This window comes from Chiloscyllium punctatum, chromosome 6, assembly GCF_047496795.1.
Source record: "Chiloscyllium punctatum isolate Juve2018m chromosome 6, sChiPun1.3, whole genome shotgun sequence".
Taxonomy (NCBI): domain Eukaryota; kingdom Metazoa; phylum Chordata; class Chondrichthyes; order Orectolobiformes; family Hemiscylliidae; genus Chiloscyllium; species Chiloscyllium punctatum.
In genome coordinates, this window is record NC_092744.1 from 84,043,448 (window position 1) to 84,070,616 (window position 27,169).

General features: G+C 41.6%; 1 protein-coding gene across 4 annotated transcripts in view; it reads left to right on the forward strand.

Annotated features, from left to right (window-relative positions):
- The window catches only part of LOC140479158 (septin-2), an 80,431-nt gene that overhangs the window by 22,085 nt on the left and 31,177 nt on the right, over positions 1-27,169 (forward strand). For all 4 annotated transcript variants that reach the window (XM_072573129.1, XM_072573126.1, XM_072573130.1 and 1 more), the window contains exons 2-3: positions 3,170-3,218; positions 20,479-20,650. In XM_072573129.1, coding sequence (XP_072429230.1) covers positions 3,192-3,218; positions 20,479-20,650 — 199 coding nt within the window. In that variant the 5' untranslated portion in view covers positions 3,170-3,191. The remainder of the gene's footprint in view (positions 1-3,169; positions 3,219-20,478; positions 20,651-27,169) is intronic.

The window sequence follows — 27,169 nt, forward strand, 5'->3', positions numbered from 1 at the left end:
TTTGGGAAGAATAGCAGAAAGGCAGAATACTGGGTCAATGGAAAGATTCTTGGTAGTGTGGATGTGCAGAGGGATCTTGATGTCCATGTACATAGATCCCTGAATGTTGCCACCCAGTTGATCGTGCTGTTAAGAAGGTATACAGTTTTATTGGTAGAAGGATTGAGTTCCAGAGCCATGATGCTGTTACTGTACAAAACGCTAGTGCAGCCGCACTTGGACTAATGTGTACAGTTCTGGTCGCCTCATTACAGGGAGGATGTGGAAGCATTGGAAAAGGTGTAGAGGAGATTTATCAGGCTGTTGCCTGGTCTGGAGGGAAGGCCTTATGAGGAAAGGCTGAGAGACTTTAATCTGTTCTCATTGGAGAGAAGAAGGCTAACCGGGGATTTGATAGAGACGTAAAAAATGATCAGATGGTTAGATAGGTAGGCAGTGAGAGTCTTTTTCCTAGGATGATGACGTCGGCTTGTGCGAGGGGGCATAGCTATAAATTGAACGGTGATAGATTTAAGACAGATGTCAGAGGCAGGTTCTTTACTCAGTGGTAAGGGTGTGGAATGCCCTGCCTGCCAATGTAGTTAACTCAGCCACAGTAGGGAGATTTAAACAATCCTTGGATAAGCACATGGATGATGGTGGGATAGTGTAAGGGGATGAGCTTAGATAAGTTGACAGGTCAGCACAACATCGAGGGCCAAAGGGCCTGTTCTGTGCTGTATTGTTCTATGTTCTTGTTCTATAACTAAATTTCTGGTCTATATTGAAGACTCTTAACAAAAAACTCATCCTCAATAGGAAAAGAACATTAATTTAATAAGCTGAGTGGAATATGCACATAATAGAAAAGTCCTGAAATGTTTTTGCGTATACCGCTCTGAGCAGAATTAAATTTATGAAGCTCCGTTCCCTCATCTTGACTGTTCTGGAAGGTGAATGTCTCATTACCTGTACAAGCTAGGAAAACATGAAGGCTGAAACTGATATAGTAAAAAAGTTGGAAGTTGTTCATATGTGAGAGAGAGAGAACATTCTTCTGTAAATTACATTCACTTACCGAAGGGTTCGAGGGAGGCAGAGAAGGGGCGAGAGAGACAGAGTGGAAGCTGGTGGAAAGATTAACTCTTTTGTGGTCTGATTTGAGCGAACACTGGCTTGTTGTGGATTGAATGTTTGTGTGCTGTTCCCTGGAGCTCAAGATCCAGGAATGTTTGAATTTAATTTGCATTCTGGGAATCTAAGATCTTTTTTTTAAAAAAAAGCCATTTTATAGGACAATGATGCTGGGCTTGTGAGCTGAGCGAGATTACCTCATGACCTTTTCCACATTAGCTTAGACGAGTTACTCATTATGATGTACTAGCCAAAACAACTGGCCATTTTGGCCTGGCTTGATCCAGGGTTCCCACTTAGATGTGCATGTAGCTTAATTAGTCAAGCATACTCAGACCTGTTAATGAGTTTCTCTTCCTCTGCAAACTTTTGCAATTCTATTGCTGCTTATTGATTAAGGACATGTGGTGTTTTTGGAATTTTAATACCAAATTCTGGATGAAGACAGCTTGCTTACAGAAATAAGGGGAGTAGCCAGAGATAGCTTTTACGGGTAAGAACTGGTGCCGCTACTCTGCTAATGGATTTAGAACCTTAGCTCAAGCCTGGTTTCTAGGCTACTAGAAGTTCTGGGAAATGAGGTTATTGACATTGTAAAAATTTTTAAAAGCGGAATAATAAAAATGTCTAACTTGTAACTGTTCAGAGACAAAGGTGTACTTGTAAGGAGCAGAGTATGCAGGTGCATTAAGCAGTGAAAGCAAATGGGAATTACTTGTAGTTAATCTTTTTCAAACATATTATGATGTGTGTCTTGCGTAGGTGGGAGTTGAACCTGGGTTTACTGTTTGAGGTAGGGACATTATCACTCGCAACAAGAACTGTCAAAGTAATTTTTTTTTCATTCACTCACTGGTGGGCATGGCAGATTGGACCAGCATTTATTGCGCACCCCTAGTTGCCCTTGAGGAGGTGGTACTGAGCTGCTGCCTGAACAGCTGCTGTCCATGTGCTTTAGGTAGACTGATAATACTGTTAAGGAGGGTGTTCAGGATTTTGACCTAGTGACACCTAAGGAACAGCAACTGTTTCCATGTCAGGGTGGAAAAGGCAAGTGGTGGTGTTCCCATGATCTGTTGCTTTTGTCTTTCTAAATGGTTGTGTTTGTGGGTTGAGAAAGTGCTGTCCAAGGAGCTTTGGTGAATTTCTGTAGTGCATCTTGCAAATGGTACACAGTGCTCTGTAGCAACATGTGAGAACTTAGTGGATGTTTGTGGATTTGGCGGGCTACTTTGTCCGAGATGGTGTCAAGCTTCTTGAATGTTGTTTGAGCTTTAACATTTCTTGAGCATACATGTCCTAAGAAGAAGTGTTTTGCATCAGATTGCATTTCTATTGACCATGTTATTTTTACTCCCCAGGTCAAAAGTAAAATCAAAGAGTAGCATAATGTGTTGCTTCATTCCTCTCTTTTTTTTCTCTCGGGAGAAAAGTATTTAAATGTCTATATACTCAATGAATGGCCACTTATTCATTTAATTCAGTAATTTGACTACAAAATCCCATGAAAAATGAATTGAGGTTAAGAATGAATAAATCTTGCTTTGCGAACTCTGAAATTGATGCTAATTTAGATAATATCTTGACTTGTTTTGATTGTTGACTTTAATCATTTAACTGGATTCAGCATTGAGCCCTATGGGATCCTCAAAGATTGGGTTTCACGTATATTATCAGAATGGTGTTGAAGGTTCGGGTGCATGAGTTAAACAGTAAATGATAAACAGTAAACAATACCTTGCTCGTGTAGCTTTGTTCCCTTTTTAAATAAAAACAAATACAGGAAACTGCATTCTTTGCATTTCACAGCAAAGTTTTTTCTTTCTACTGGTTGCCAGAAGAGTCCTTTCTTCAACAGTTAGTATTCCATGAGGATAGGGATACTTGCAGTGTGCCATGTAAGTAATTAAGTTGAAGGCAGCCAAATGTATTTTTTGTATTTTGTTGTACAATTGAATTATTTGCACAATTTTGTGTCCTGCATACTGGTAGCAGTGCCTTGTTTTTATTTCTTGCCAGTTTCTTCACTATATTTAAACAAAACTTTGTTTTATAGGTGAGAATTTCCCATCTCAACAATGTCGCAATCTTCAGACAAGTTTAAGGTATGGTTTTTTAAACTTATGCTTAGAACTGTTAAGTTGGTGAACTAAGTATACTTGTTTTCCTCCTTTTCTAAGAGACACTTAAGAGTCATAGAGATGGAAACAGACCCTTTGATCCAATTCATACATGCTGACCAGATACCCTAAATAAATTGAATGGATTTGTTCTCGGCTGAGGCTTAAGAAATAAGTTGTTGTGGTTCTGTTCGCCGAGCTGGGAATTTGTCTTGCAAACGTTTCGTCCCCTGTCTAGGTGACATCCTCAGTGCTTGGGAGCCTCCTGTGAAGCGTTTCTGTGCTGTTTCCTCCAGCATTTATAGTGGCCTGTCTCTGCCGCTTCCGGTTGTCAGTTCGAGCTGTCCACTGTAGTGGCTGGTATTTTGGGTCCAGGTCGATGTGTTTGTTGATAGTCTGTGGATGAGTGCCATGCCTCTAGGAATTCCCTGGCTGTTCTCTGTTTGGCTTGCCCTATAATGGTAGTGCTGTCCCAGTCGAATTCATGTTACTTGTCGTCTGTGTGTGGAGCTACTAAGGATAGCTGGTCGTGTCGTTTCGTGGCTAGTTGGTGTTCGTGTATACGGATTGTTAACTGTCTTCCTGTTTGTCCGATGTAGTGTTTTGTGCAGTCCTTGCATGGGATTTTGTACACTACATTAGTTTTGCCAGCTCGGCGAACAGAACCACAACAACGAGCACCCGAGCTACAAATCTTCTCCCAAACTTTGAAGAAATAAGTGTTTGAATGCCTGTGTTGAGATGAGTGCAACACCTGATATATGAATGAAAATATGCATGAAAGTTTTAACTCCTCCAGGTCTTCCACCTTTTATTTCCTTTTATTGTATATAAACAAAATATCGAAACCAAGAGCAGTAGTAGAGCAAAAGGTCTTTGACCCTTCTTTGCCATTGTGTATTTGTGGCTTATCCTTTGTCAGTGCTATATTCCTGTTTATCCATACCCTTTGCCTCCTAACAGCTAAAACTGTATCTATGTCTTGAATATTTTCAGTGAACTTTGCCTCCATAGACTTCTGTGGCAGAGGATTCCACAAGTTTGCTAGCCTTGTTGAAGAAATTTTTTAAAAAGTTGATCTAAAGGGCTTACCCTGCCTACTGAGACAGTAATCCCCCGGTTCTCATAAGACCCCAGACAGGTTAAGTATCCTCATCGTGTACACGGTACAAGAATTTTATAATTGCATTCAAACTCAGCCTTCTAAACCAAAGTGAAAGCAGGCTCAATGGAGCTAATCTGCCAGTCTCCAGAGGGTCTGCTGTCCCAGTTATGAGCTGCATGAATATCTGTTGCACTCCCTCTCTGGCAAGTATAACATTGCTGAGGAAACCAAAACTACATGCTTTGCTCCAGATGTGATTGTATCAAGGCCCTGTACATTTACAGTAAGATATCCTTAATTCTGAACTCCATTCCTCTTGCACAGAGGTCAGTATACCAGTTGACTTCTGAGTTAGTTTATGCAGTTGTCTGTTAGCTTCCTGTCTCTCCATGGATGATGTTTGGACATGCTGTGATTTCCAGCAATTTTTATTTTCAAAGTAGATGCCAGCATCTGAAATAATCTGCTCCTGCCTGATTTCATTGTCTGGTGTGTAAGAATGCCCATCTGTGTTTACTAATGTATCACTGTTTAAATAATACTGTTCTGCTTTTCACACCAAAGTGTATAACTTTTTTTACCGTCAGCCATGTAGATTAGATTAGATTAGATTAGATTACTTACAGTGTGGAAACAGGCCCTTCGGCCCAACAAGTCCACACCGCCCCGCCGAAGCGTAACCCACCCATACCCCTACATCTACATCTACATCTACATCTACATCTACATCTACATCTACATCTACATCTACCCCTTACCTAACACTACAGGCAATTTAGCATGGCCAATTCACCTGACCTGCACATCTTTGGACTGTGGGAGGAAACCGGAGCACCCGGAGGAAACCCACGCAGACACGGAGAGAACGTGCAAACTCCACACAGTCAGTCGCCTGAGGCGGGAATTGAACCCGGGTCTCAGGCGATGTGAGGCAGCAGTGCTAACCACTGTGCCACCGTGCCGCCCACTTGCTGCAAATGCTGCATTTGCCCTTTGTTTGCCCACTTGCTTGACCTATCTAAATTACACTGAAGCTTCCATGCATCCTCTTCACTCTTTGCATTCCTATCCAGTTTTGCTGTGAGCAAACTTGCAAATGTTGCATTTGGTTCTGTCCACATATATACACCTATGTAGTGATTACTTGAGGCCCAGGTAGCCATCTTTGTGGTACTCCACTAGTCATTGTTTACCACCCTGGGGAAAATACTTTTTTAACACTTTTTTGTTTCCTATTAAGCAACCTATTTTCTCTCTATGCCAATGTGTTTTCACACTCCTATGTATTTTTAGTTTTGTTCCACTAGCTTCTTGGACAGGACTTCATCAAAAGCCTTGTGAAAATAGAAATATATCTGATCACTGGTTCTCATCCTTGGTATTAATTAGATCTTCAGAAAATTCCAACAGATTTGTTAAGCATGATTTACCTTTCATAATCCATGCTGGTTTTGTCCAATCCTGCTAATGTTTTGCAAATATTGTTATCCCATTTTATAGTAGACTCCAGCATATTTCCTACCACTGATGTTTGGCTAACAGGTCTCTGTAATTCTGTTTAAATAGTGGGTTACCTTTTGCAACCTTAAATTCTAAGAACTGTTCCAGAGTTAGTAGAATTTTGGAAAGTGGCCACTAATGCTTCATGTATTTCTGAAGTATTCAGGGATGTGTGTTATTGGACCCTGATGATTTGTCAGCGTTTAACCCCATTCATTTCTCCAGCATTATTTTCTCATAAATATTGATTTCTTTAATTCCACCTTTTTTTTTGGCTGGACCCTTGAACTGAATGGATCTTTCAGCCATTTTCTGAGTAAAGTTGAGTGTTAAATACTATTAGTGTTGGTATCAGTATTAATCTGGATAGATTGGGGAATGTTACTTGAAGGGATGATGGTGGAAAGGCAATTTAAATACTCAAGCGCATGGATGAACTGCAACATTTGGTCATTCCTGTCAGGTGCAGGAGAAAAATGGAAAAAGGTTGCTAAATGTTATGGAGTACAGTATGCGATTCAAGGAGGTGGCATATAAATTGACCAGAAAAAAACAACAGACTTAAGAAGTGGGAACAGTGTAAAATTCAACAAGGAGGGCCAAGAGTTGAAAGGAAAATTTAGATATGAGAATAATCTGGCAAGGAATGTAAAAACTGATCATAAAAGTTTGTGTAGGTGTGTGAAGAGAAAAAGGTCAAAGACAAATGTTGGCCCGACGATCAGAAATGGGTATTTATAATGGGGAACAAAGAAATGACTGTACATACTGGTCATTGTGTTCACAGCGGAGAACACATAACAACAGAAATGTAAGGGAATGCTGGGGAATAAGGGAGAACATGAAGGAAATCTATATTGGTGTTGGGGAAATTGATGGGATCAAAAGTTGATAGTCATAGAGATATACACCATGGAAACAGACACTTCTGTCCAACTCGTCCATGCCAACCAGATATGCCAACCGTATCTAGTCCCATTTGCCAGCACCCAGCCCATTTCCCTCCAAACCCTTCCTATTCCTATACCCATCCAGATACCTTTTTAATTGTAATTGTACCAGCCTCCACCACTTCCTCTGGCAGCTCATTCTATACACATACCACCCTCTGCATGGAAACGTTGCCCCTCAGGTCTCTTTTTTTTTATATCTTTTCCCTCTCACCCTAAACCTATGCCCTCTAGTTCTGGACTCCCCCAACCCATCCATGCCCCTCATAATTTTACAAACCTCTGCAATGTCACCTCTCAGCCTCTGATGCTCCAGGGAAAACAGCCCCAGCCTATTCAGCCTCTCCCTATAGCTCAAATTCTCCAACCCTAGCAACATCATTATAAATGTTTTCAGAAGGCGGCCTTCACTATCCTATCTACCTGTGACTCCACTTTCAAGGAACTATGAACCTACACTCCAAGGTCTATTTGTTTAGCAACACTCCCCAGGACCTTACCATTGAGGTATACAAGTCCTGCCCTGATTTGCCCTTCCAAAATGCAGCACTTCACATTTACCTAATTATACTCCATCTGCCACTCCTTGACCCATTGGCCTAACTGATCAAGGTCCCACTGTACTCTGAGGAATTCTCTTCGCTGTCTGCTACACCACATATTTTGACACCATCTCCAAACTTATTAATCATACCTCCTGTATTTACATCCAAATCATTTATTACGTGACAAAAAAAGTGGACCCAGCGTTAACTCTTACAGCTCACCACTGGTCTACCACCACTACCACCAAGACTACCAAGGCAGCTCAACCATCACCACCCTCTGTCCCCAACTTTTGAGCCTATTTTATACTTAAATGGCTAGCTCTCCCTGGATTCCATTTGACCTAACTTTGCTAACCAGTCTACCATGTGGAACTTGGTAAAACGCCTTGCTGAAGTCTGTACAGGCAACATCCACTAGTTTGCCTTCGCGAATTCTCTCTGACACTTCTTCCAAAAACTCATTCAAGTTAGTGAGACACGATTTCTCCACATTGACTATCCCAAATTAGTCCAAGTGCATACAAGTCCCTCAGAAACCCCTCCAACAACTTAGCCATACTGTATTCTACCAGCCAATGGTATCCATGCTGATTTAACCCTGCATTGAACTTGCCTTCCACAGTAACGTAGGAGTGTGGCACCTTACCAAATGCTTTCTGGAAATCCACCTAAATTACAAGTTCCCCTTTATCCACTGTGGACATTGTTTTCAAAAGAACTCCAAAAAATTAGTTAAATGCTATTTCCCTGTGGAGCCATTCTGACTCTTCTCGATTATCTCTTTTTTTTTCTAAATGCACAGTATAATTTCTAATAATCTATTCGAAGATCTACACAACAGATGTCAAACTAACTGATGTCTTGGTTTATTTTCTGCCTCCTTCCCTTCTTGAATAGAGTTTGCTGCTTGCTACTGCAAGGAAACCTTTCCTGAATCTAGGGAATTTTGGAAAACAAACATCAAGGTATTACTAGCTCATTGACCACCTATCAAGGCGTGGATGAAATCTGTCTGGAGCTGGATACTCATTAGTCAGCAACGCTTGTAGTTTGCTTGGTGCCTCTTCCCTACTGATTGTAATTACACCACGTTCCTCTCTCTCTTTCACCTAATTCATATCTATTGCTAGAACCAAGTAGTTAAAATTGTGAACAGAGGTTCTGCATTTTAGTTGATCGTCTAGCTGTCCTAAATGACTCTGCAGAATTTCCTTCAATTCTCTGCCTGTGCTGTTGGTACTTACATGGACCCCAGCCATGACAAATTCCTCTCACTCTTGTGTTTTAAACTCAGCACCAGACAGGCAACATAGCAGTTTGGACTCGTGCAGAGAGTAGCAGTTACCATCCACCACAACAATCACCCACTGCTTCATTTCTTGTTGCTCCCCCACTTGGATGATTTTCTGTACAATGCCAATTTGCAAATTGTTTTATTCATTCATGGGGTGTGGTTATTGCTGGCTTGGCCAGCCTAGGTTGCCTATCCTTACTTATCCAAGGGGCAGTTAGGAATCAACCACATTGCTGTGGGTGTGGAGTCACACAAAAGACAGAATAGCTAAGGGTTGCAGACTTCCTTCCTTAAAAAAAGGATGACAATTGGCAATGGTTATATGGTACTGGATTAGTGGTGCTGGAAGAGCACAGCAGTTCAGGCAGCATCCAACGAGCAGCTGCTCGTTGGATGCTGCCTGAACTGCTGTGCTCTTCCAGCACCACTAATTCAGTATTTGATTTTCAGCATTTGCAGTCATTGTTTTTACCCAATGGTTATATGGTCTCTATTCCAGATTTCAGCAGATTCCAGTTTCACTATCTGCCATGATGGAATTCAAATCAATATCACCAGAACAATTGCCTGGTGGTCGTCTTCAGGCCAGTGATATTACCATTATGCCAAATACAGTGCAAAACTATAGTTGCATTTACAATATAGTCAGGGAAGATAAACGCAGCTATCGCATCTGTACGTACAGTATATGTGCACTCACTGAAGATATAGTATGGAATGCATTGCAGATTTATTGTAAACATATACATGCACTAACTGTTGCAGAAAAGTTACAGAATCCATTGCTGAAAGTTTCATTTTCCCGGCAGCAATTTAAATACCTAGCTCCAGCATTTACTAGGAAGTCGTGCAAAACCTCATCAGTGAATAGGAAAAGTAAACACAACTTGAGAGATTAACCATCATCTAGTTTTCTGTGGAAACATAGGAGTAGGCCATTCAGTCCTTCAAGGCTTCTCTGCCATTTATTAAATCACAGTTGATTTAACAATTCAATGGTCTGTACCTGCTTTCCATCCCAGATCATTTGATCTGTTTAATCCCAAGTGTTACATCCAACTCCTCAGTGAAATTTCACAACATTTTGGCCTTAACTTGCTGTGGTAGCAAATTCTATGAAGCTCACCACTTTCTGGCTAAAGAAATATCTCCTCCTAAATGGCTTACTCCATATCATTAGACATTGACACCTGGTTCTGGATTCCTCATCATCAGAAACATCCTTCCTACTCCATATGGAAAAAGAGATCCAGGAAATGCTCCCTCATTCTTCTGATCTCCAGCAAATATAATCCTAATTGGTTCAACCTCTCCTTTTATCACAGTCCCACCATCCTAGGGATCAGTCTGGTAAATTTTCAATAAACTTCCTCCATACCAACAATGCCCCTTTGCAAATAAGGCAGCCAAAACTGTACACCACTTTCCAGGTGTGGTCACACCAAGGCTCAAATGCATGGCTGAGGAGCTGATGTATGGGAGAAGGATTCACATTTTTGGATCATTGGAATCTCTTCTGGGGTAGAAGTGACCTGTACAAATTGGACGGATTGCACCTGAAGTGGAAGGGGATTAATGTACTGGCAGGGAGATTTGCTAGAGTTGCTCAGGGAGATTTAAACTAGTAAGGGTGGGAGGTGGGACCCAGGAACATAGTGAGTAAAGAGATCAATCTGAGACTGGAACAGTTGGGAAAAGGAGCTAGTCCAATAGTCAGGGCAGGCAGGGACAAAGCAGAGAACAAGGTAGGACTGATAAATTAAATTGCATTTACTTCAATGCAAGAGGTTAATAGGTAAGGCAGATGAACTCGGGGTATCGTTAGGAACATGAGACTGGGATATCATAGCAATTACAGAAGTGTGGCTCAGGGATGGACAGGACTGGCAGCTTAATGTTCCAGGATACAAATGCTCCTAGGAAAGACAGAAGGGGAGGCAAGTGAGGAGGAAGAGTGGAGACTTTGATAAGGGATAGCATTACAGCTGTACTGAGGGAGGATATTCCCCGAAGTACATCCAGAGAAGTTATTTGGGTGGAACTGAGAAATAAGAAAGGGATGATCACCTTATTGGGGTTGTATTATAGGCTCCCTAATAGTCAGAGGGAAAGTGAGAAACCGATTTTGTAAGGATATCTCCGCTATCTGTAAGAACAATAGGGTGGTTGTGGTAGGGGATTTTAACTTTCCAAACAGATTGGGACTGCTGTATTGTTAAGGGTTTAGATAGAGAGGAATTTGTTAAGCGTGTACCAGAAAATTTTCTGATTGAATATGTGGATGTACCTACTAGAGAAGGTGCAAAATGTGATCTTCTCTCGGGAAATAACGCAGGACAGATGATTGAGGTGCCAGTGGGGGAGCACTTTGGGGCCAGTGATTATAATTCTATTCGTTTTAAAATAGTGATGGAAAAGGATAGACCAGATCTAAAAGTTGAAGTTCTAAATTGGAGGAAGGCTAATTTTGATGGTATTCGGCAAGAACTTTCAAAAGTTGATTGGGGGCAGATGTTCACCAGTAAAGGGACGACTGGAAAATGGGAAGCCTTCAAAAATGAGATAACGAGTGTCCAGACACTTTTTAGGGAGAAAGGAAAGGCTGGTAGGTGTAGAGAACGCTGGCTGACTAAAGAAATTAAGCGTTTAGTTAAGAAAAAAAATTAAGCATATGCCAGGTATAGACATGATACATTGAGTGAATCCTTAGAGTATAAAGGCAGTAGGAGTATACTTAAGAGGGAAATCAGGAGGGCAAATAGAATTAAGGAGAATCCAAAGGGTTTTTACAAATACATTAAGGGCAAAAGGGTAACTAGGGAGAGAACAGGGCCCCTCAAAGATCAGCAAGGCGGCCTTTGTGTGGAACCACAGGAGATGAGGGAGATACGAAACGAGTATTTTGCATCAGTGTTTCCTGTGAAAAAGGACATAGAAGATATATAATATGAGGAAATAGATGGTGACATCTTGAAAAATGTCCATTTTACAGAGATAGTGGTGCTGGATGTCTTGAAGCGGTTAAAGGTGGATAAGTCCCCAGGACCTGATCAGGTAGACCCCAGAACTCTGGGAAGCTAGGGAAGTGATTGCTGGGTCCCTTGCTGAGATATTTGATTCATTGATAGTCACAGGTGAGGTGCCGGAAGACTGGCAGTTGGCTAACGTGGTGCTCCATTTAAGAAGGGTGGTAAAGACAAGCCAGGGAACTATAGACCGGTGAGCCTGATATTGGTGGAGGGCAAGTTGTTGAAGGGAATCTTTAGGGACAGGGTATACACGTGGGAGGGAAGATATGTTGTGTTGGCTAAAGGATATCAAGGTGGACAGGTCCCCAGGACCAGATGGGATCTATCCCAGGTTGCTGAGGGAGGGGAGAAAGAAAGTAGCTGGGGCCTTGACAGATCTTTGTAGCATCCTTAAGCACAGGCGAGGTGCTGGAGGAATGGAGGGTTGCTCATGTACAAGAAGAGTGGTAGGAACATTTCCAGGTAACTACAGACCCAGTGAGCCGGACGTCAGTGGTGGGCAAGTTGCTGGAGAAGGTAGAGGGATAAATCTATTTATATTTGGAAAAGAATGGGCTTATCAATGATAGGCAACATGATTTTGTGCGGGGAAGATCGTGCCTTATCAACTTAATAGAGTTCTTTGAGGAAGTGACCAAGTTAATAGATGAGGGAAGGACTGTAGATGTCATATACATGGACTTTGGTAAGGCGTTTGATAAGGTTCCCCATGATAACTTAATGGAGAAAATGGAGTCACATGGTGTGTAGGGTGTTCTAACTAGGTGGATCAAGAACTGGTTGAGCAACAGGAGACAGTAGTAGTTGAAGGGAGTTTCTTGAAATGGGAAAAGGTGACCTGTGGTGTTCCACAGGGATCAGTGCTGGGGCCACTGTTGTTTGTGATATACACAAATGATCTGAAAGAGGGCACTGCTGGTCTGATCAGTAAGTTTGCAGATGACATAAAGATTGGTGGAGTAGCAGAATGCCTAGGAGACTGTCAAAGAATACAGGAGAATATAGATAGACTGGAGAGTTGGGCAGAGAAGTGGCAGATGGAGTTCAATCCAGGCAAATGTGAAGTTATGCATTTTGGGAAGTCTAATTCTAGAGCAAACTATACTGTAAAGGGAAGTGCCTTGGGAAAAATTGATGAGCATAGAGATCTGGGAGTTCAGGTCCACTGTTCCCTGAAGGTGGCTGCATAGATGGATAGAGTTGATCAAGAAGGCATATGGTATGCTTGCCTTTATCGTATGAAATATTGAGTATAAGAGCTGGCAGGTAGATATGATAGTGAAGGCAGCATTTAATATGGTTTCCTTTATTGGTCAGAGTATTGATTACAGGAGTTGGGAGGTCATGTGGAAGAATATTGTGAAACTTGACAGGCTTCAGAAAAAATTTACAAGCATGTTGCCAGGGTTGGAGAATTTGAGTCATAGGAAGAGGTTGAATAGGCTAGGGCTGTTTTCCCTGGAGCGTCTGGGGCTGAGGGGTGACCTTATAGAGGTTTCTAAAATCACGAGGGGCATGGATAGGATAAATAGGCAAAGTCTTTTCCCTGGGGTGGGGGAGTCCAGAACTAGAGGGCATAGGTTTAGGGTGAGAGGGGAAAGATATAAAAGAGACCTAAGGGGCAACCTTTTAATGCAGAAGGTGCTACGTGTATGGAATGAGCTGCCAGAGGAAGTGATGGAGGCTAGTGCAATTGCAACATTTAAAAGGCATTTGGGTGGGTATATGAATAGGAAGGATTTAGAAGGATATGGGCCACGTGCTAGCAAATGGGAATATATTAGGTTGGGATATCTGGTCAGCATGGACGATTTGGACTGAAGGGTCTGTTTCCGTGCTGTACATCTCCATGACTCTAAGTACTGGACAATGAAGGGTACCCTGTCTGTTGCAGCCTGTATCTGTCTCCTGAGGAGGTCATTACGGTTTCTTGCTGTGGCACATTCCAACTGTTGGTTGATGAGTTGACTGTTGTACTCTCTTCTTATGAATTCATCCTTTTAAGTGTCGTCACGTTCCCTCTCATCTGAACATAGGGCTTGTCTATTGGGGATGGCTATTCTAATGTTTTAGGTGGGAGCTAAAGTTACACAGCATCATGAGGTTGTCTGTGGGTTTGCAATAGTGATTTACTGAGGTGCCTGTACTTTATGGAAATGCATGTGTCCAAGAATGCGACAGATACTGAAGAGTAGTCCATGGTAAGTCTGGTGGGATAAAACTCATTGGTGTCCACTGTGTAGCTTATAGGGTGAATTTGTTTTGGGAAAATTACATTTTATTTCACTGCATGAATCCATGTAAAACTCTTTAGAACTATACGGAGGGTTTGTCAGTCTGGCATAGCATTGGGACACAGACAGATTTCACACTTATTGTTTAAAAACCTGAGCTACCTTGAGAATGTAATTTACAATTCGTTCTGGGATTTACATATCAAAGAACAGAAACCAGCATATCCCATTATAAAAGATGAAAGTTTTCATCTAAGTTTGTTTACTGTATCGCATCTCCATGACACTGGACTCCTTTGGTATACATTCTGTGAGCATGATCTTAACCTCCACAACCACTTGATGACTGAGCGGTGCTCCAAAAGCTAGTGCTTCCAAATAAACCTTTTGGACTATAACCTGGCGTTGTGGATTGTTAACTTTGTCCACCCCAGTCCAATACTGGCACCTCCAAGTTATGTTTGAACAGGAGGAGAGTGGCCACCCTGGGAATGTTTATGCTGCTGTCTGAAGGATGTATATTCCAGCAGTATTTCTGCTGTGTAATTTGGTATCTCTGTAAACACAGCTATTGTTTTGCTGCCATCAGGAGACAGAGGTGATATTTCAGTCAGGATTTATATTATCAGGATTTAGTCTGGGGGGGGTAGATGGTGCAGTGGTTCATTTAATAATTTATGGTCTTGAAGTAAATCGAAATACTACTAAACAACTGTTCAAACAGACCAATATTTTTTATGAATAAAAACAGACAATTGTAGCAATACTCCAATCTATTTAGCAGTCTCGGTGAAGAGAGAAACAGTCAGTATTTCAGAGTTTTGACCCTTCATCAGTTCTGAAGTAATTTGTTTTGTTGTGAACCAGATACTGCCAACATGTTTTTCCTGCGTTTTGTATTTACGCATTTTAGATTATCTTGTTTGAGTCATCTGCACTATTTTGCTCAAAGAAGTGTTACAGTTGAGGCAAAACTCTCTTATTCTGCGTGCAGTTTATAGGGATGGGCCATTCAGCTCCTTGAGCCAGTTTTGCTGTTCAATGAGATCATGGCTAATCTCAGGCCTAGCTCCATATACCTGCCTTTGGCCCATATCCCTTAATAGCTTTTTCTTATCAAAAATTGATCCATCTCAGATTTAGAATTACCAATTGATCCAGCACCCACTGTCAGTTTTTAATCCCTTTCTGCTCCAGTGAACAAACGTCCCAGTCTCTTACTTCTGGCCTTATATTGGTGGGAAGACAATTCTAACAGCTGAAAATGGTTTGATCAAAGACACTTCCTTGAGGAACTCCTGGAGCTTAGATGACATTGCATGATCCAACCACCGCAACCATCTTCATTTGTCCATATCTTCTTATGACTTCAGTCAGGGAAGAGATCTTTTTCCCTGATTTTTCTATCGACTCCAGTTGTGCTGGTCCTTTTTTTAAGGTACAAAGGAAAGATAGAAAACCAATGCCTGTTGATCAGTGTCATACCTTGTGCACAATCTGATTCTTGTGATGCTATCATTTCTGCTGTCCAACCTGTTTGGTTCTCTGCATGAAAATGGCTAATGTAACACCCCTGTTTAAGCATGGAGGGAGGCAGAATTATAAGCTGATTAGCTTGGTATCTTTTGTAAGATTTTAGAGTTCATTGCTTAGGAGGAGATTGTGGAGTACATGGCAGTGTGCAGTAAAATAGGGCTCATTTTGCACAACATCATCAAGGGAAGGTCATGCCTGACAAATCTGATAGAATTCTTTGAAGAGGTAATGAGCAAGTTAGACAGAGGAGTGCCAGTAGATGTGATTTATTAGGATTTGCAGAAGGCCTTTGACAAAATGCTGTCACAGAAGGTGTTAGGGTCAAAATGCTGGTGTGGATAGAGGATTAGTTAACTTGCAGAAAGCAGAGAATGGGGAATAAGGGGGTTTTTCAGGAGGCAACTGGTGATGAGAGAAGTTCTGAATGAGTTACAATGAATTAGAATTCATTGTCATGAAAGACTGTGGAGGCAAGGTCATTGAGTGTATTTGAGTCTGAGGTTCTTGATTGTCAAGGGGATCAAGGGTTATGTGAAGAAAGCAGGAGAATGGGATTGAGAAAGATAGCCATGATTGAATTGCAGAGCAGACTCAATGGGTTGAGTGGCCTAACCTTTGTCTGAGGGTCTTACGAGTCAGTGTTAGGTCTACAACTGTACATTAACAATCTGGACAAAGGAAGTATGGGCCTTGTTCAAGTTTACAGATAACAAAGATAGGTAGAGGGGCAGGGGAAACTGAGAGGCTGCAGAAGGACTTGAACAGGCGAGAAAACTAGGCAATGTGGCGCACAGAATACAATGTGGGAAAATGAGGTTTTCCATTTTGGTCAGAAGAACAGAGGGTTAGGCTATTTTCTAAACGAGGAAAGGTTTCAGAAATCTGAAGCACAGAGGGACTTAAATCCTAGTTCAGGATTCTCAAGGTTAACGTGCAAATTCATTTGGCAGTTATAAAGGCAAATGTATGTTAGCATTCATTTTGAGAGGTCTGGTACACAAGAACAGATGTTGAGCCTCCATAAGGCTTTGGCCAGTGTGCATTTGGAAGGTTTTGAGCGGCTTTGGGCCCTGTATCTAAGGAACGATGTGCTGGCATTGGGGATCCAGTGGCAGTTCATGAGAATGATCCTGGGGATCAAGGGGTTTGTCATAATGAGCAGTTGAGGACTCTGGATCTGTACTTGATGGACCTTTAGAAAGATTAGAAGGGATCTGGTTGAAACATAGAGTATGTGATTCAGAGAAAACAGAGATTTGGATAGTGGACATTGAAGATGCCTCCACTAGTCAGGAGACTGGGACCAAAGGGCAGAGCTTCTGGGATGTGTCTTTACAACTGTGATCAGGAGGAGTTTCTTCAGCCAGAGGGTGATGAATCTGTGGAACTCATGGTTGCAGTAAACTGTAGAGACCAATTCATAGAGTGTACTTAAGACATTCTAGATTGGTAGGGGGAATCAAGGATTACAAGGAGAACCCAAAAGAATGGGGTTGAGAAACATCAGCCATGATTGTAAGGTAGAACAAACTCCATAGACTAAATGGCCTAACTTTCCTTCATCTTATGGTTCTATGGTCTTAAAATGTCTGGTCAGTGACATTTTTCAGAGCTGGAAAATATTGCTCTTTAGCTTTTTCCAATTCTGGCAAAAGTATGTTGACCCAGGACATGAACACTGTTTCTCACTCCATGCGCATTTTCAGACCTTCCCACTGTTTGAGTCAAATTCTGTGGTATTTCAGATTGCCAGCATCCAAGATGTTTGACTTTCAAACTGTAAGATGAACTTGGAACTGTCAAAGCTGATATACAATCATAACCAGGGAATGCAAAATACAATTTAAGATCATAGCAGTGTTGTCAGTAGTATTTCAAATGTTTTATCGATGCTTTCCTGACCACCATCCATTTTAGTTTCTGGGCATGCGACATAGCTCCATCCAGCTGCTCGACAACTTTTGATCCAGTTATGTACACAAGAAATGAGTGGCAGAACAATGGTGAATGTAGTTGGATTTGATTCAATTGAATGAGATCCCAAGGAGCATGAGCAAAATTAAGGGTGTTTGAAAATGTAAAATTGTCCATTTTAAATCAATTACCTGCCCTGACCTTCAGCAACATCACCGTAGCCTCATCCATCATTCTACATCACTACTTAAGCGCCATCTCGAAGAGCAAATCAGAAGCTTGGTAACCTGCTTTGGTTGGCTAACTTTGTCTACGAGGTGGAAAGTTTGACTTGTTAGGTGTACCCAAGAAGCTTGTCAACATTTAGGATGAATGTATTGCCTGATTAGCACAGGTGCTACTGGGCTCTATTCATTATCTTAATTTCAAAATGCAAAATACATCTGTCGCTTGCAATCTGTAGGTTGCATCTTGTACCATGTTCGCTTTGATACCTCACTTGCATGCAACTCCTCCCATGAGAAACTAGACTGGAGTGTAGAGTATGGTGGACCCCATTGCCGCGTACCACAGCTTCCGATGTGGATCTGTCTTACTGTTGATTTTATCTCCAGTGGTCAATAACTAGAATTCCCTGTAATACTACGTGGGGTATTTGTATCACAAAGATTGCAGAGTTGGGAGAAGCACCATAAACTATGTCAAGTTGAATGGGACTGGGTATTATTGTTGACCAACTAATGACGCATGTTACAATAATTAATAACTCACTCATTCCATTAGGTCTACGCTCATGTTTTTACGCAAATGGACATCTTTTCTCATCACCTCTTTTGGACCCTGTCAGCATCTCTATTTCTTTGTTCCTCATGCCTATTGAGATTTGCCATGAATGAATGTGTAATTTTTCTCAAATACACCATGTAATAAGTTCCATATTCTCTCCACATTCTCTGAAAAAGTTGGACCTGAACCACTGTTGGTAGAAGTGTAAGGTCTTTGCTCTCTGTTTCTCCCCACTACCAGTGAAATCTTCACATTTTCTCTCTCGTACTCTTTCGAACCCCTTCATTATCAGTTTGATCTCTTTTCCCCTTCTCTGTTCCGTTCTCCTTTTGTCCCCACGTGCATGCAACATACTTTTTCAGACCTTGATATTAAAGCCACTATTACTGTCTGCTGTTCAGAAAATGTGGTTCATCTCCTTGAACTGCTGTGGTCCATGTAGTGGAGGTGCACACACAGTAGTAAAGAAGCATTGGAATTTTTACCAGAGAGCCCACTTAGCCTACTTTATCCATGCCAGTTGAGGAAGAAATAGTGAACTTAAATTCACCTTTTTGCACTCAGCCCAGTAGGTCCCTGCTGTTCAAATGCACTTAGTTGTTAAGTGTGGTGTTAGAGAGGGAATTTCAGAATCTTGGCAGCCATATTGAAGGAAGTGTGGTGTCACAGATCAACTTGCTTTAGAACGACTTGAGAATATGTAAGTATTCTAGGATGGTAGAGGTTGTTGATTTAGGGTTGTGTGTAAGGAGTCTTGTTGATTGCTTTTTGATCGTGCACAGTGGCAGTGTGGAAGAAGTGAGTGTTTAATTTGGGCAGTGTCAATCATGGACTGTTATATCCTGGATGGTGTTGAGCATCTCGTGGTGTCGGAGCTGCATTCGGGCAAGTGGAGCTTATTGAGTCACACTCCTGGCTGACAGATTTTGGGAAGTTTGCTGCAAAATAACTGTCTCTGACCTGGAAGCCTTAGGTATTTGTGTGGTGGGTTCAGTTAAGCTCATGGTTAATATTAACCACAAGATGTAATGGCTAAATCTCAACATGTCAAATGGAGATACTGGTAATTGTTTCTATTGAGAAAATTTAATCAGTGCCAGTATTGGTTTGTTGATGTAACTTGCTGTTTTATTCGCTTAAGCCTGAATGTTCAGACCTTGCTGCATCTCTTCCGTTTTGTGACGAGTAACAAATGGAGTTGAGCACTATTCATAAGAAATCATTTCTATTTCTGGTCAAATGGCAGCAAGGCTATAGACAAAACAGTTGAGAAATCAAAAGTTCTACATTTAACATTCTGGGGCTAAACTGGTGTTAGGCTCAAAAATGCACTTCATTTGAAGGTATGGGATAATATTTGAGTATAAACTGAAATTGGGAAAATGTAGTTGATTAATATTTCTGATTAGGTGGGCTATTGCATTTTCAAATGTAGAAAATGTAAAAAGCTGTATGGTGAGGAGTTGTACGTGAACAACAAGAGTCCATGAGTGCATTTGTCCTCTGAAGAATTCTACTTTTTTAATCACATTTGTTCGAATTATACCCTTAAACTTCTTAATTTTTAAAAATCCTATCTTGGGTGTTAACAGTTTCTTACCCAATCAGTTAAAATTAAAACAAAATTCAGCATTTTTAGAAGTAGGTGGAATTTTGTATTGCCCTGCAGTTGCATGATTACTACTGGAGATTTGAATTTTAAAGCATGAGAGAGAGAGAGAAATCTCTGCAGATGTGTAAACAAACTTTGCTTGGCCTCAGGGCTATATTATTACATTGTGTACATATGACTGGTGTTTCAGACAACTTCTGTGAAGAAGCTGGAGCAGGATGGAATGAGTCTGAAGTCTATAACCCTCTGAAGTTGAATTGACCCGTGTGATAATCAAGTCTGAATCCTTTGAATGCTAACTGTCAGCAAAATTGTTTGCAATACAAGCAAAACATCAATATGTAGTGACTGGAGAGAAGCAAATTGATTTTGAGCACTGCAAGAAGTTGAGTAACTGATGAATACAAATCAAATGTTTATCAAATGTTCTTCAGTCTCTAAGTGTTGAATCTCTTGTAAACGTACTGTGTTGGGAAAATCTTCCATTTTGCTTAAGTTTCAAGCTGTTTGTCTAATTTAATGCATTAGTCTTGCATTTGGGGAAAAAGGTGAATTACAAGAACAGTATAATTCATTAAAAGTCATGATTTACAGCATTTGGACCAAGGAGGATTTGCTGTGGATTTACAGGAAGGTGACAAATTATTTTTGGATTCACGTTTTGTGAAGGCAGGTGCTAAAAGATTCAATGTGGAACCACAACAGTTTCTAATTTTGTGTAAACTAATGTTTTGCAGATGCTGCAGCAGCAGCAGCAACAACTGTTACAGCAACAGCAGCAGCAGCAGCAGCAGCAAGCTCAATTCACAAACCCAGAGACTCCTGGCTATGTGGGGTTTGCCAATCTCCCTAACCAGGTGCATCGCAAATCTGTGAAGAAGGGGTTTGAATTCACACTGATGGTAGTTGGTAAGTGTGATTTGTTTGTTTTCCTTGAGTTTTAGTATTTCTGTAAAAGTTGGTCTTTTTCCGTGTTGGGATGGGCAACTGAGGATTTTCTTTTCCTGTCGACAAGGTGTTTCATTTTGAGGTTTGGAAGTGTTGAGTCTCATTCTAGTGTTGGTCAGTTCCTTGCTCAGGTTTAATACAAAGTTGAGTATAATGTAGGGAAGTATGAAAACATTCACTTTGGCAGGAAGAGTGGGGGGAAAAAATCAAATATTACTTAGTTGGAGCACTACTTTAGAATTTGAAGGTGCAGGGAGATCTAGGTGTTCTCATGTATGAGTCACAAAAGGTTAGCATGTAGGTAAGCAAATCATTAGTAGGCTAGTGGAATGCTATGCTTTCTTTGACAGGAATTGAATGTAAAAGGATCAAAAACAAATTGCCAGAAAAGCTCAGCAGGTCTCATAGCATCTTTAGAGAGAAATCAGAGTTAACCTTTTCGGCCTAGTGACCTTTCGTCAGAACTGTTCGTAGCTCGGAAATGTTTTTTATTCAGAAGATAGGTGGTGAGGAGGGGTAAAGAGTCAACGAGAGGTGGAGACAGCTTAAAGAGAGAGAAGAACAGTTGGACAGACATAGAGATAGATAATGATCTGATTTGGAGACTAATTCGCTATTAATTGGGATGCTAAGTGCCTACTGATGGATTGTGTGAGATAGCAGCCCATGTGGTAACAAGGCCTGCTGTGTCGGGGTTAGGTTAAGAATATGGGAGAAGGTGCCTCAGGTTCTACAATTGTTAAACTTATTATTGAGTCCAGAAGGCTGTAGAATTTCCAAGCAGAAAATGAGATGCAATTCTTTCAGCTGGTGTGAGCTTTGTTGGAGCACTGCAGCAAGTCTGAGACCGATATGTTATGCAGGGAACAAGGTGGTGTGTTGAGACCAGTCAACAGGCCTCCATTAGCTTAGAACAACAAACAACTAATAATCATTTATTCGCTCCTCCTTTTTCTGTCCCAACTGTTCTTTCTATTTGGGATTCATATCCACTTATTGTTTGCACCCCACCCACCACCACCATCACCCCAAAGTCTTTGGCATAAAATTTTTTTCTCTAGCTGCCATCAGTTCTGAGGAAGGGTTCTGGACCTAAAATGTTAACTCTGATTTCTCCACAGATGCTGCCAAACCTACTAAGCTTTTCCAACAGGAAAAGCTTAGGGAGTGGCTGAATAGGCTGGGCAGTTTCTTTTCCTGGAGCGCTGGAAACTGAGTGGTGACCTTGCAGAGGTTTATAAAATCATGAGGGGTATGGAAAGGGTAAATAGAGAAGGTCTTCTTCCCTGGGATGGAGGAGTCTGGAACCAGAGGGTATGGATTTAGGGTGGGAGGGGAAAGATTGACAAGGGAACTAAGGGGCAACGTTTTCTCACAGAGGGTGATGGAGGCTGCTACAAGTACAACATTTAAAATGTGTCTGGATGGGTATACATGTAGGAAGGATGAATAGAGGTATGTGGGCCAAGTGCTGGCCAATGGGACTCGATTTAATTTAGGATATCTGGTTAGCATAGATGAGTTGGACCAGTAAGTCTGTTTCTCTGCTGACCAGCTCTATGACGCAATGTGGAAAGAATGTTTCATGTGAGTGCAGAAAGGATGTCTCTTGTGAGTACAGTTTTAAAGTTTTAGAAATTGCACTTTTAGGATGGCCATGAGGTGCAGTTATTTCCTGAGGGTTTTGTGACTTTGGAATCATCCACGTTAGAATGCGGTATAAGTGGGGTCATTAAAGTTTTTTCAATACAGGTGTTGATTCATTTTAGGAAGGGCAATCAAAAGTTATTGGAGATCAAAAGTAGAATTCAAAATCCAGATCAGGCATAATTTAATTAAATGATGAAGCTGGCTTGTCGGACTGCATGGAATTGAATGTAATAACGTCACTGAAGTAACAATTCAGGAACCCAGCCTTGGGTTCTAGGGACATGGGTTTGAATCCTATCAGAACAGATGGTAAAATTTTCAATTTATTTCAATAAAAGTCTGAAATTAAAAGCATGTAATCACTGTTGTTTGTTATTGGAAACCATCTGGTTCACATATGTCCTAGGAGAAGGAAATTTGCCATTCTACCTGGTCTAGTCTACATGTAATTCCAGACCCATAGCAACATGACTGACTTGTAACTGCCATCTCAGCAGTTAGACCAACACTTATTGCCCATCTAGCGACATTGACATCCTGCTGAATGAACTTAAAAGTGAGCTCCCTAACTTGTATGTTCTTGTGGGTGGAGGATAGATGATCAGTCAAGATTTAAAATTTGATATATCCATTTTTTACAAAATGATAATTACATTTTCCTTGAGGTTAATTGCTTCAAACAAACTTTATGTTCATTTTAAAAAGGAAACCAAATGAAAACACTGCTTAGTGTGATTTGTATTTAATTTGGATAAGATTAAATGACTTGGAAGTTCTGTGAAGTACCTTACATTTGGAGCTGAGGCATTTTGAATGCACTTTTCTTTGTGCAACTGCTCTTCAGTCCATTGTATCCACTCTGGTCACCAAGTACCTATCTACTTTAGTCTTGTAGCCTGTATTCTATGATACTTGAAGTGATTTGTCTCATACGAATAAAATGTTGTGACGATTCTTGCCTCCCTTTGAGCATGTTCCAGAAGCACGCTATCCTATAGGTGACAACATTTTTAAAAAAATCTCCTTTTAAACCTCTTGCCCATGTCCCTAGAACCCAAGGCCGGGTTCCTGAATTGTTACTTCAGTGACATGATGGCCCCAGGTTATTGATCACTACTAATTTATTTCCTATCTACTTTTATCCATGCTCTTGATAATTATTCCTGATGAAGGGCTTTTGCCCGAAATGTCGATTTCGCTGCTCGTTGGATGCTGCCTGAACTGCTGTGCTGTTCCAGCACCACTAATCCAGTATACCCATCAATCAGGGCCTCCTTGTCTGCACTATGGGAAACAACTGCAGCCAATTTGTTCTGCCTTCATAATTGAAACACACTATCCCAGGCAACATCTTGGTGAACTTCCTGTGCGCTCTTTTCTACTGCAATAACATCCACACAATAGTGTGGTAACCAAAGCTGTACACAGTACTCTAACTGTGCCCTACACAACATGTTGTTATACAGCTCCATCATAACCTTCCTGCTGTTGCCTTTATTAGCAGAGGCATTGAATATCGGTCTCTTGTCTGTCTTAACCCACTTATTCACCTGTCCTATTGCCTTGAAGGATTCTTCTGATCATTTGTACTTTGAAGGGTCCTACAGTTAATTGACATAAATCTGAATCGTGAGTACTACATGTTCCGTTTTATGCATTTTTGCCTAGTGGTATGCTCTCTATGCAGTTTTTTCCAACTGAGTTTGTGTGGCATTGGGTGCAGTGAAGTCCAGCACACATTCGCGGTGTAGAATGTTGTGCAGCTTCAGCATGGTGCTTGGATCATAGCTCCAGCTTTGGCTCCAAATCTTTCATTTCATTTGCTTTCTCTCCATTCCTCGTCTGTTCTGGTTAGGTCTGACATGGTTGTCCTCCAGCTATTAATGATTTGAAATCTCAGTAGGAAGCTTCCGAAAGTGAGTATGGTAGAGATAATCAAGGAAGAGTTGCATAGGCACGAACTGAAAGTTAATCGTGCTCGGAGGAAGAAATGGAATGGGGGTTGTAAAGCCCTATGTTTAGTTGAGATTTTGGTCCTGATATCAATAGCACAAAGCAACTTGGATAGTGTTCTTCTAAATGTTGTACATCTTTATTGAACTACTGAGTAATTCTACATACAATGATGTTAGTTGCTTAGTTCTGTAAACTAGGATATGTCTTGGGTAAAAACAACGAGGTTAAAAACAATGACTGCAGATGCTGGAAACCAAATTCTGGATTAGTGGTGCTGGAAGAGCGCAGCAGTTCAGGCAGCATCCAAGTAGCTTCGCAATCGACGTTTTGGGCAAAAGCCCTTCATCAGGAATAAAGGCAGTGAGCCTGAAGCGTGGAGAGATAAGCTAGGGGAGGGTGGGGGTGGGGAGAAAGTAGCATAGAGTACAATGGGTGAGTGGGGGAGGGGATGAAGGTGATAAGTCAGGGAGGAGAAGGTGGAGTGGATAGGTGGAAAAGGAGATAGGCAGGTAGGACAAGTCAAGGGGACATTTACTGAGCTGGAAGTTTAGAACTAGGGTGAGGTGGGGGAAGGGGAAGTGAGGAAACTGTTGAAGTCCACATTGATGCCCTGGGGTTGAAGTGTTATGTCTTGGGTGGCCAATCCATTAACAGATCTCCAAACATTCCTTTGGCGCAACTGATCAAACTGTTCTCCCCACTGCAGTCACAAGTCCTCTTTTCGTTCATTTAATTGTTTTAATTAAACCACTGCACTGTTAGAAGCTGTACTTTCTCTGGGCCTTTATCTCGAGGCTACACTTGAACAAACACAGATGTATAAGCTCCCATCTCTGACATCCTAAACAATCTCCAATGCTGCAGTGAAGTGTTTTTGTGGTGTCACCTTTTGGGTCCATGTTAAACTTGCGAGAGCTAAGAGAAAGAATTATTAATTTAGTGTTATTGATCTCAGTTAGTATGTCTTGGACTGAGTTTCACACCCAGTCTTTTTGTTTTCAAACCCACAGTGTAATTCTTCAGTCAGGATAGAATTTTTCCTTCAATGCTGTATGCCACAGCTATGAGATAGACTCTGCCAGAGCCAGCAAATGCCATTAATTTGGAAAAAATATTCTATGATTCAAAGTGTTTACAACGGTGCATAATTGGATGATACCTTGGTTTCCAGTGGCCTGAGAGTTTGTGAAGTGCAATGACATGACTGGTTTGAGCACCATGGCTCCAGGTGCGCTTCTGAAGCGAGTTTGGGAAGCTGGATACCACAGTAACACTCTGTTTAGAAGAATGAAAGAGGCAAAAACTGGGAGCAATTGTTCCACAGAGAGGACACAGCAGACATGTGGAGACTGTTTAAGGAGCAGTTGTTGTGAGTGATGCACAATTGTTTTCCTCTGAGACAGGTAAGGATGGGTAAGATTAAGGAACCTTGAATGACGCGAGGAGACGATCTTCCCGTCATAAGGAAGAAGGCAGCTTACGTAGGGTGGAGGAAGCCAGAATCTGGCACAGCTTTAGAGGACTAGAAGCTTGTGAGAAAGGAGGTCAGAAATGGATTGAGGAGAGCCTGGACGGGGCTCGAGAAAGGCTTGGTAAGAAGGATTAGGGAGAACCCAAAGGCATTTTACTTTATATATGAGGGATAAGAGAATGATCAGAGAGAATGTAGGGCTGATCAGGGATACCGTAGGGAACTTATGCGCGGAGTCTGAGCAGATAGTGGAAGCCCTAAATGAGTTTTTTTGCTTCGGTTTTCACTAAGGAAAGGGACCTTGTTGTGAATGATAACTTTGAGGAGCTGGGATGCAGGCTTGAACAGATCAATATTGATGAAGTTGATGTGCTGAAAATTTTGGAAAATATTAAGATTGCTAAGTTCCCAGGGGCAGACCAGATTTACCCTAGGCTGCTCTTGGAAGCAAGAAAAGAAGGTGCTAAACCGCTGGCGAAGATCTTTGCTTCCTCACTATCCATGGGCGTAGTCTGGAGGATTGGAAGGAGGCAAATGTTGTTCCTCTTTTCAAGAAGGGTAATAAGGAAATCCTTGGCAATTACAGGCCAGTCAGTGTTACGTCTGTGGTCAGCAAAGTTTTGGAAAGAATCCTGAGGGATAGGATTTGTGACTATTGGGAAAAGCACAGCGTGATTAAAGATAGTCAGAATGGCTTTGAGGTGCAGGTCATCCCTCCTAAATCTTATTGAGTTCTTTGAGGAGGTGACAAAACAGGTCGAGCAGTGGATGTGGGGTATATGGACATCAGCAAGGCATTTGATAAGGTTCCCCATGGTAGGCTCATTCATAAAGTCAGGAAGTATGGGATAGAGGCAGATTTCGCTATCTGGATTCAGAATTGGCTGGCTGACAGAAGGCAGAGAGTGGTTGTAGATGGGAAGTATTCTGCCTGGAGGTCAGTGTTGAGTGGGGTCCCGCAGGGCTCTGTTCTTGGGCCTCTGCTCTTTGTAGCTTTTATAAATGACTTGGATGAGGAGGTTGAGGGGTGGGTTAGTAAATTTACAGATGACAAAGGTTGGAGGTGCCGTTGATAGTATCGAGGGCTATTGTAGGCTGCAGAGTGACATAGACAGATGCAGAGCTGGACTGAGAAATGGCAGATGGAGTTCAACCTGGATAAGTGCGAAGTGATGCATTTTGGAAGGTCGAACACGAATGCTGAATATAGGATTAAAGACAGGATTCTTGGCAGTATGGAGGAACAGAGGGATCTGGGTGTACAAGTACATAGATCCCTCAAAGTTGCCACCCAAGTGGATAGGGTTGTTAACGAAAGCCAAAGCACCATATGCTTTCTTAACAGGGAGATCAAGTTTAAGAGTCGAGGTTTTGCTACAGCTGTACAAGTCCCTGATGAGACC